At 54.1% G+C, this 9468-nt stretch overlaps 1 protein-coding gene across 1 annotated transcript in view; it reads right to left on the bottom strand.

The window, feature by feature from the left end:
• MYO1F (myosin IF) overlaps positions 1–9468 on the bottom strand; it is a 32164-nt gene that overhangs the window by 15293 nt on the left and 7403 nt on the right. The window contains exons 2-14 of the mRNA XM_024745703.1: positions 7396–7533; positions 6905–6994; positions 6727–6821; positions 6251–6338; positions 6035–6124; positions 3796–3927; positions 3496–3630; positions 3124–3256; positions 2722–2918; positions 1881–1961; positions 1686–1772; positions 770–856; positions 101–268 (exon numbers count right to left, since the gene is read on the bottom strand). Coding sequence (XP_024601471.1) covers positions 101–268; positions 770–856; positions 1686–1772; positions 1881–1961; positions 2722–2918; positions 3124–3256; positions 3496–3630; positions 3796–3927; positions 6035–6124; positions 6251–6338; positions 6727–6821; positions 6905–6994; positions 7396–7533 — 1521 coding nt within the window. The remainder of the gene's footprint in view (positions 1–100; positions 269–769; positions 857–1685; positions 1773–1880; positions 1962–2721; positions 2919–3123; positions 3257–3495; positions 3631–3795; positions 3928–6034; positions 6125–6250; positions 6339–6726; positions 6822–6904; positions 6995–7395; positions 7534–9468) is intronic.

The following is a 9468-nucleotide window of genomic DNA, read 5'->3' as shown; positions in this document are numbered from 1 at the left end:
CGGGGGAGGGCTGGAGAAGGGGGTCGGTGGAGCTCTTCAGCCCTGGCTGGGGGTCTGGGCGGAATCCCCCTGGGGTCCATGGGGCAGAGGTGGGGCGCACCTTGCCCGCGTAGTGGTGGATGACGAAGCCGGCACTCCAGCTGTTGAAGTGCTCGTGGGTGCCCACGGCCGCCTGCAGCTTCTGGAGCAGCGTCTGGTCGGCGCCGCCGCCCGTGGCGTGCATGGTGGCGCACACGTCGTCCAGGACGCTCATGATGCCCGGTGGGTTCTGCGGGCGCGGGGCGGGGCGTCGGGTCGGGTGGGCGGGGCAGGGATCAGCCTGGCCCGGCCCTGCCCCATCTCGCTCATTGGGGAGGGAGAGGAGAGGCTTCCAAATACAAGAGCAGAAAGGCGCTGGTGGGGGGCCCAGATGTATGGGGGCTGCTGTGGAAGCTCGCTGGTGCAGGATAGGGTGGGGGACCCCATAAGGGATCCATGCCTATATCCCTTCCCCAGACTGAGATGGTGGGGGGACCCGTCAGCTTTGACCCCTCTATCCCCAGCAGCCTGCCTGGGGGGATGTTTGTTGAGTGAATAAGTGAAAGGTGAGCAGGTAAGCAGAATGAATGGGCAAGGTGGCCGACAGGTATCGTCAGTGGGGCTCCATCTGCCCAAGGGGGAGCATGGGTGAGAAGGGCCTACGGGGGCTGGAACTGCCCCGGCTCTCCCAGCTCTCCCAAGCCCAGCTCTGGGGCCCAGTGAGAACCCCCAGATCTGCCCTGGCCCTCACCAGCTTGTTTTCGATGAGGTCACAGACGATTTTGTTATTGAAGTACTGGATGGGGGTCCAGCGGATGCCCTCCTGTACGTACTCCTCCTGGTGGCGGCAAAGGGGGAAGGGATGGGACCAGGTGTCTGGGCAAAGGTGCCTGTGTTTCTAGAATTTGAGCTTCATGAGGATGGGTGAAGGAGGTGTGACAGATGTTCCCCCCCCACCCCCCATATAACTCCTCTTCCCATCTCATCACTTAGGACTGTCTCTGATAACAAAGCCCATTCCCCCGTGTGGGCCAGGTCGGAAGTTTCCCCAGGGGTCCAAGAATTGAGCCCCAGTTGCCTGAAGTGTGACCTTCTCATGAATACATCCTATTTAGCTCTTTAAAAAAAAGTCCCTTTCTGGGGACTTCCTTGGCGGTCTAGTGGTTAAGACTCTGCGCTTCCACTTCAGGGGGCATGGGTTTCATCCCTGGTCTGGGAACTAAAATCCCACATGGAGTGGCCAAAAAAAAAAAAGAATGGTGGTTTAAAAAAAAAAATCCCTTTCTCACTTCCTCAGTCACGTCCTGGTATTTGCCCTGAAACCTAGTCTCAGGCTCTGCTTCTATGGGACGTGTTGAATGAAAACAGCAGGGATTTTTGTCTGTCCTGTTCATGGAGATCTCCCTAGCACTGCAGACAGTGCCTGGTACACAGCAGGTGCTCAATAAATAATTGAGGTGTGAAGGTGTGAACAAAGAAGCTATTCCCTAGCCCTTGTCAAACCTTCAGAGGCAGAAAATCTCTCCCGAAGGAAGGAGCTTGGACAGGTCAGCAGAGACAGATGCCAGTGTGGGGCTGGGGTGTCCCCTGGTTGCTTGGCAACCTTCACGGTCCTGCCCCCACCCCCAGTGTCCCCTGCTCCTGGCCACTTGGATGCCCTTGCCCACCTGTTCAGCCTTCAGGGTGAGTTCGATAAAGATCTGCTGTAGCTTCTCGTTGACGAAGTTGATGCAGAACTGCTCAAAGCCGTTTTTCTGCCAAGACAGGGAAAGAATGCTTCCCTAAGTGGGCTGATACTGGAGGCTCCGGGGCCGCTGGGCCAACCTAGAGTGGCCGTGGGCCGGTGGCAGTGTCATACGTACCTGGAAGATCTCAAAGCCATAGATGTCAAGCACACCGATACTATACTCCTCCTGGGGCTTCTGCATGGCACGGTTAATGGCCTGTGATGCGGTGGGGACACTAGGTGAGTGGCCTGCCACTCTCTTGAAATGCTCTTAGCCGTGTTCATGGGCTGGGTACCCTCCCACCAGTTTCTCTCCTGCCTTCCCCACCTCTGTGCCTACCCATATCCCCATCGGTCATTCCTATGAGAAATCCAGGTGTTAGAACATCCGGTTCCTGCCTTGGGAGCTGGCTCTGCCCCTTAACCACTCTGCACCTCTACTTTCTCATCTTTAAAATGGGTAATAGTAACAACTCTCTTAGAGGTCTATTTTCTAAGAATTAAATAAACTGATGCATGGAAAACAGAACCATAGCGGACACGCATTAGGTGATATGGAATATTGGCTACTGCAGTCACTATTCTTGACCTTGACACGTCCCATTCTCATCTACCCCCGTCTAGTCCATCACTTTGTCCTCCTGACAGCCCCCCCACCTCGTGGCTCTCAAATGCACCCACCCCTGTCCATCCCAACAGCCCCCATCTCAGTCCAGGCCTGGACGTTTCCAATAGACCCCTCCTTCCTGGGCTCCACGCCACAGCCAGGAAGCCCCTAAATCTCCCATCAGATCACCTCCTGCCCTGTTTGATGCCTCCTACGGCTGGGCATTGGTGAGGTCATGCCCACCAACTGGTCATGACAGTCCAGCCGCCCCCCGCGCCCCCCCCCGCCCCGCCCCGCCGCCGCTGGGCTGGTCCAAGCCCAGGGCCTGGTGCTGTCCCCGAGCTCCTCTCCCACCCCCAGCCCCACTTGCCTCTACGAGGAAGTCGAAGAGACGGGAGTAGAGCCCCTTGGCCAGAGCGTCCCGAGTGTAGGCCGCCTGCTCCACGTTCAAGGTCACGTCAATGGACTCGCTGCGCCCGCCCCAGCGGCTGTCCATCTTGCGGCTGGTCAGCTTCTCCTGCAGCCGCCCGCTGTCAATGCCCAGGAGGTAGGCGGGGAAGGCCAAGACTGCCAGGTGATGGGGCGGGTGGGGGGAAGGGAGCAGTCAGTTGGGCTCTTGGGTTTCGTGTGAGCGTCCCCATCTCTCCCCATTTTGCCCAGGGACACCGATCTTGTCCTCATGGGACCTTACCCCCAGGGGGCCACCCAGGGAGGAAGCAGGTCACACATGCATACACGCCTCCACCCCGCCCTCCACAGCACCCACACTCACGGTCTGCGCTCTCCACCCGGGCATAATTCCCATCTTCGCAGAAGCTGATGTTTCCCAAGTGCAAGATCCCCGCCACAAGCTGCAGGACCAGCTGCTGGACATTGGGCGGGATCCCGATGACCTGCATGGCGCTCTGGGGGCACAACAGGGGCAGAGCCTGTGCCACAAATCCCGACCTCCAGCCTGCCCCCTGGCTTAGGTTTTGGGGGCCATGCCACAGACTTGGGGAGTCAGGACACCTGGGCCTCTGTCCTGGCTCTTTCACTCATTGGCTCTGTAACCTTGGGCAAGTTCCTTCCCCTCTCTGGGCCTTGGTTTCCCAATTTGTAACACGGGAAGTTTCCCGGGGCTGGAGGGGCAGCTGGCGCTCACCAGAGTCTCACTGAAGTCGCTCCGGTCATCGGTGCCGTCGACCTTGTAGGTGTCTGCTTGGTTGAGGTAGTAATAGTAGTCGGGGGTCATGAGTCCCAGGTTCTGCCGCTGCTCCTGAGAAGCCCCTTCCAGCAGCTGGAGGGCAAACGATCCTCATGCATGTGGTGATGGACCGGCACAGCCCTTGTAATCCCCGAGGCTCACTGTCATGGGCTTCCAAATGCTGACCCTCCCACTGTCTCCCCCCGGGCTCCAGGCGGGGCTCCCTCTGCCCCAGCCCCACGGCCCCCTTCCGTGCACCTGGTAGTAGATGTGGAAGTTCCTCTCGTTTTCATTCTGCATGACCACTCGGGATTTCTCCAGCAAGAAGTTGGAGATCTTGCCCCCATCTGGCTCCCCACCGCGGCTGAACTGGATCTCAAAGTACTTGCCCTGAACCCGAGAGAGCCACATCAGCCCTCCCAGGGTCCCAGGGCTGCAGGTGAGGAAGGATTGTGGATCGGTCTTATGAGCCTGGCCTCTTTGTAGCTCTTCGCCACGTGACCTCAAGTTGCTTTCCTCTCCTCACCTCCCACTTATTGTTCTTTTCACCAGCTCTTCCCTCCAGCCTTTGCTTAAGCTGTGTCCTGGGCCAGGAATGCCTTTTCCTCCCTCTCTGATGATTCAAGCCCTCACTTGGGGCATTTAGCCCTGTGCCTGGCACAGAGAAGTATCACAGTTTATTGACAGCTCCCCAGTCCCTTCACCGTAACACAGAGGCCTCCATGTCTCTGTGGAATGCTACTGATTCCAGTGATCCTGGGTGTATCCCATATGTTGTCCCTGAGCCCAGAGCAAGGGACCCACACCATCTTTGGTCTCTGACACCATCTGGGTTCCACTCTGGCTGGAGGTTGGAAGGCAGACAAGCCCCTTATTTCTCCTTTCTGCCACCTACATCCAATTACAATACAAATGATATTATCACACTACACAATTAAACACCTATAATGTATGACAAATACTTATTCTATTGTATAATAAAACTATATAAAATAAAATAGAATTACATATTTTTGAGATTCATTCATGTTTTGGTGTGCATTAGTAGTTTGAAAACACAGACTGCGTGATTCCATTTATACGGAGTTCTAGAACTGCTGAAACTAATCCACGGTGAAAAAAGAAAATATCAGAGTGGTTGCTTCTGGGGTAAAGTAGGAGTAGAGATCAACTAGAAAGAGACAAGAGGGAATTTTCTGGAGAGATGGTGATGTTCTGTATATCAGTAGGGGTGTGGCTTGCACAGGTGTATGAATTTGTCCAAACTCAGTGAATGGTCCCCTTTAGATTTATATATTTTGCTGTTACTTTAAAAGAAATAAAAGAGAACTGCAAAATTATATTGGACTATAATTAATGATCTACATGCTGAAGTGTTTGGGGGGAAAGGTATGATGTCTACAGCTTAGTTTGCAGTGCATCAAAAAAAAAAAGGATGAATGGAGATATGATTAAGCAAGTATAGTAAACTATTAGTGGTAGAATCTAGGAGATGGGCGTACAGGCGTCCACTGTAGTATTCACTCAATTTTTCCACGTATACGAAAAATTTTACAATAAAATGTTGGGGAAGATACTTCAAATATAATTATATTATAAAATATATTAGGAAATAAAAATAGAGCTAATAACATTTAGGGAAATTAAAAAAATATCATTAGTGTTGTAATTCATTAATCCACTTCCATGTTCAGGCATTTACTGAAATTATTGAGGTCTATGAGACGGCTATTAACATCATCCCCATCCCAGCAGAGGAGTCCCACAAGGTTACATTGTTTTTCTTTGTCCAAGCCACTCTTCTAAGCCATGACAGAAACTGATGACAAATCCAAATCCGTTTACCTACTCTGTCCTCCATTAGGCTCAGCATGGACCTGACACAAAGAAGGACTCCAGGAACCATATGATGAAAGAAAGAATGAATGAGGGAATAAATGGGACCTGAAATGTGAATAGGAACAGACGTAGCCTGGTTGCAGCCGGGGGAGGAGTGTTCTTGAACACTACACAGACATGTCATGGCCTCCACAGATATGCTGATGGGGGACTCTTTTTCAGATGAACCATGAACAGGAAATGAGTCTCCCAGTAAGGAGCAGTATTTCCTGTATTCTTGAGAATACAGGTGGGAGAGAGAGAGAGAGAGAGAGAGAGAGAGAGAGATGTCTGGTAAAGGTGAGAAGTTTAGTTTTCAACATGTTAAGTTTCACTTGCCTATTAGTTAACTATGAAGGTATGTAGGTATAGAAGGCTGGTATTTAAATGTATATGGCTGGAGTTCAGGGAAAAAGTCTGGCTGGAGTTATAAATATTGAAGTTGTCTGCACAGAAATGCTATTTTAAGTCCTGGAACTGAATGAGATCACTCAAGGAGACAGGGTATATAGAAAAACAAACAAACAAAAACAGAGAGAGAGAGAGAGAGAGAGAGAGAGGGAGGTGAGTGAGTCAGTGTGGAGGGAGCATCTGCTCCAAGCAGGTTGCAGAGACTCACAAAGCGACTGGAATTATCGTTGCGCACAGTCTTGGCATTGCCAAAGGCTTCCAGCAGTGGGTTTGATTGCAGGATGATGTCCTTCACATGCTGGGGAAAGAAGCAGGTGGGGTGGGAAGAGGTCAGACTGACGGGGGGTGTGGGAGCTCAGGGTGGGGGGGATGAAATACCGTGCAGAGTGGGGAAGACTCAGCCCTTCTTTCTGTTTCGCCTTACCTGGACCTTCTCGCCTCCGCCCGACACCTTGGAGATGTAGCCCATGATGTATTTAGCTGCCACCGTCTTCCCAGCTCCACTCTCTCCGCTGGGGATGGGTGAGGGAAGGAGTTATGAGTGACCAGGGGTGGGGGAATTGCTCTTTCAACTGTCTGATCAATCATTCATTCATTCACTGAATGAATGGCACCTACTGTGTACCAGGCAATAGTCCAGGCACTGGGGATACAATAGTGAACAAGGCAGATCCAAGTGTCTGTCTTCCTGACATTTAGATGGGACACATGGGCGATAACAGAATGAATACATAAAATATATCATGGGTCAGATGGTGACAAGAAAAGTAAAGCGGGGCCAGAGGCAGAGAGGGGCAACAAGGCTCTGTTTGGATCAGGAGTTCCAAGTACCCCGCCCTGGGGTGATGATGCTGTTTTAGCGGGACCTGGGCACGAGGGTCTGGGACCCCCACTCCGTACCTGATGATGACACACTGGTTCTCACAGTCAATGAGCATGTTCCGGTACATGTTGTCTGTGAGGGCATAGATGTGCGGGGGATTCTCGTACTGGGCCTGGCGGGGGAGGTCTGGGCTCAGCCTAGGGCTAGGGCCCCGGGGGTCCTGGGGCTGTGCCTCCCACCCAGCCCCAGCCTCACCGTGCCCTGGTAGAGGTCGATCTCACGGTCAGTGAAGTAGGGCATCTGCTTGAAGGGGTTTACGGAGATGAGCACGGAGCCGATGTAGGTCTGGTTGGGGGAGGGTTAAGGGCCATGCAGTGTCCCGGCAGGCTTTGTCCCTCAAATGCACCCTGGGTCTCTTAGGAAAAAACTGATCTGGATCCAGAATGGGGAGAATAGGATATGCTGCGGCTGAGCTACCCTTGGGGCAGAGGGAGCAGTGAGGGCCAGGGCCACCCCCAACTGGGGCCCTGCTGTCACTCCGCTGTCCCCTGTCCTAACACCCAGCGCTCTTACTGCCCATCCCCCCCACCCCATTCCTGTGCTCAGTTATGTGTGTCCCTTCCATGCTTCGGTCCCTCTGCCATCCTTCTCTGCTCTCATCCGCACACCATCTCTCCATCCATTGGTCAGTCGTCCTCCTGTCCCTGTGTCTTTCGCCTGCCCACCCCGCCCGCGGCCCAGGGTACAAAGATGTAGTCGTCCATGAAGCGCTTGCGGAGGTTGCCCACGATGGCGTCCTCGGTGATCTGGGTCAGCAACACCATGTCGTCCACACCACTCTGCTTCACGTTGTGGCTCTGCCAGTGGAAACGCTCCTTGCTGCCCTGGGGGTGGGGCCGCGGGGTGGCGGTGAGCCGCTGCAGGGGGCGTGGCGGGGGATGGTGCCTCAGCACCCCCTCCTGGCTCAGCTCCATCATCAGCTGCTGATGCTGTCCCCTTCCCCACCACCTCCCTTCCTTCTTCTGCATCTCCGGGACACCAGGAGAGGTAGGCAAGGTCTAGTCCCAAAGGAGGAGGCCAGACAGAATGGCAGCTCGGATACATCCCTCAACCCTCTCTTTTGGTCCCGCCATGCCTCCACTTAGTATCCCGTTGCCATAGAGGAGACAGTGATGCCTGGCCCAGCAGGGCAGAGTGTGCTTGGGACTCTGGTGGCTGTGGGAGGAGAGGAGGGTATCAGAGAAGGCTTGATGGCGGAGTCCCCACCCTGCTTCTCACGTCCCCAGCCCCGCTCTCCCTGCCTTGGCCCAGGCTGAGTCCCTGACTTCTCCGTGGCATTTGACCCGCTGCCACCCCTTCCACCTGGAGATGGACTCCTTCCTCCCATTCCCATCCTCCTCCCTCGGGGTCATCCTAGCCCATCCCTCTGAGATTCTCTCAGCCGCCATGTGTCTGTGATCTCTGCCTCTGTGCCTGGCTGGGACTCTGGTCCTCAGCTTGCACAGCCTTCCCACCACCCCTGCCGTGGGCTTCTCCATCCTCAGAGAGTCAGCTCCTGCACCTTCCCAGGCTCCCACTTTGCCTTCTCATTTCCTCCCTCAGCTTTTCACCAGATGACACCTTCCTTAGGCCCCAACGAGGAGACTCAGACACAGGTGCTCCTCAAAACCCTTCCTCCAGGAAGCCTGCCAGGAATGCTCTCTCCTTTCAGCCCAAATGAACTCATCCAGTGCCTAAAACGCTCAAGCACACTGGCTCTCTCAGGCCCCCTCTGCCTCCGTTCAATATACCCCTGTCATGGAGGAGTCCAGCACACAGAGTGATGGTGGCTTGGAGCTCTCCTGTCTGGTGAACTCATGCTCAGACAAGATGTCCCTCCTCTGGGAAGCCCCTTACCCGCCCCAGACCTGGAGCTCCTGGAGGGCAGGGATTGGGATTGAGTCCTTGCTAGTCCCAGCAGGGAGGACCTATCGAACAAACAAGGGACAAGGGCAAAGAAAGAAACCCAGCTTCAGAGGAAAAACCCCCAAGAGCAAAGATGCTGGGAACCAAAGTCAAGTCTTCAAAGACGACCAGGGTTTGCCAGGCAGATTCTGGGGAATGGAGATGGTGCGCTGGGCCCATCTGGGAAGGAATTCAGGCAGGGATCGAGCAGGAGGGTCAGCATGGGCAACTGTAGGACAGAGGTGGATGAGAAGCCAGTCTCACCTGGGGGCACTGGGGAGCCACAGAAAGTTCCTGAGCAGGGGGAGGTGCTTGCTCAAATTCTGGACATGCTGACAACCCTGGGGGCATTCGTGGAAGAATACCCACAGACACTAAATGAGCCCAGTCTTTGGTGTGGAGTAGATCTGGGTTCTAATCCCGGCTGTGTGACCTAACAGTGCTCAGAGCTGCAGTGGCCTCATATGGGAAATGTGAGAAGCAGCCTCACTCCCCAGGGTTAATGTGAGGGATTAACTGCTTTGGGGAAAAAAGTGGGGTAGGAGGATGATCCCCGGGCAGAGGGACACTTGACAGAATTAACATTCACCAAGCATCTACGACATGCCTGTTGCTGGAGGCAGATGTCACCAGTATGACTGGCAATCCTCACAGCAGTTCAGTGTGGTGTAGGCTAGGGGGGAGACTGGGACTTGAGAAGTATTTGACCCTTGACCAAGGATGCAGCTAAACTGTTTCCAAGGATGTGGGATTCGAATCTGGGTCCATCTGACAGCAAAGGCCAGGTTCTTGCATCCACGCTCATGAGTGGCTGCGACCCAAGTAGTGTTTGGGGTGGGATGTGAAAGCCGAGAAAGTTTTTTTTTTTTTTTTTT

Source organism: Neophocaena asiaeorientalis, unplaced genomic scaffold (genome assembly GCF_003031525.2).
Source record: "Neophocaena asiaeorientalis asiaeorientalis breed wild unplaced genomic scaffold, Neophocaena_asiaeorientalis_V1.1 scaffold357, whole genome shotgun sequence".
Taxonomy (NCBI): Eukaryota; Metazoa; Chordata; class Mammalia; order Artiodactyla; family Phocoenidae; genus Neophocaena; species Neophocaena asiaeorientalis.
This window is presented reverse-complemented; position numbering and strand designations above follow the sequence as displayed.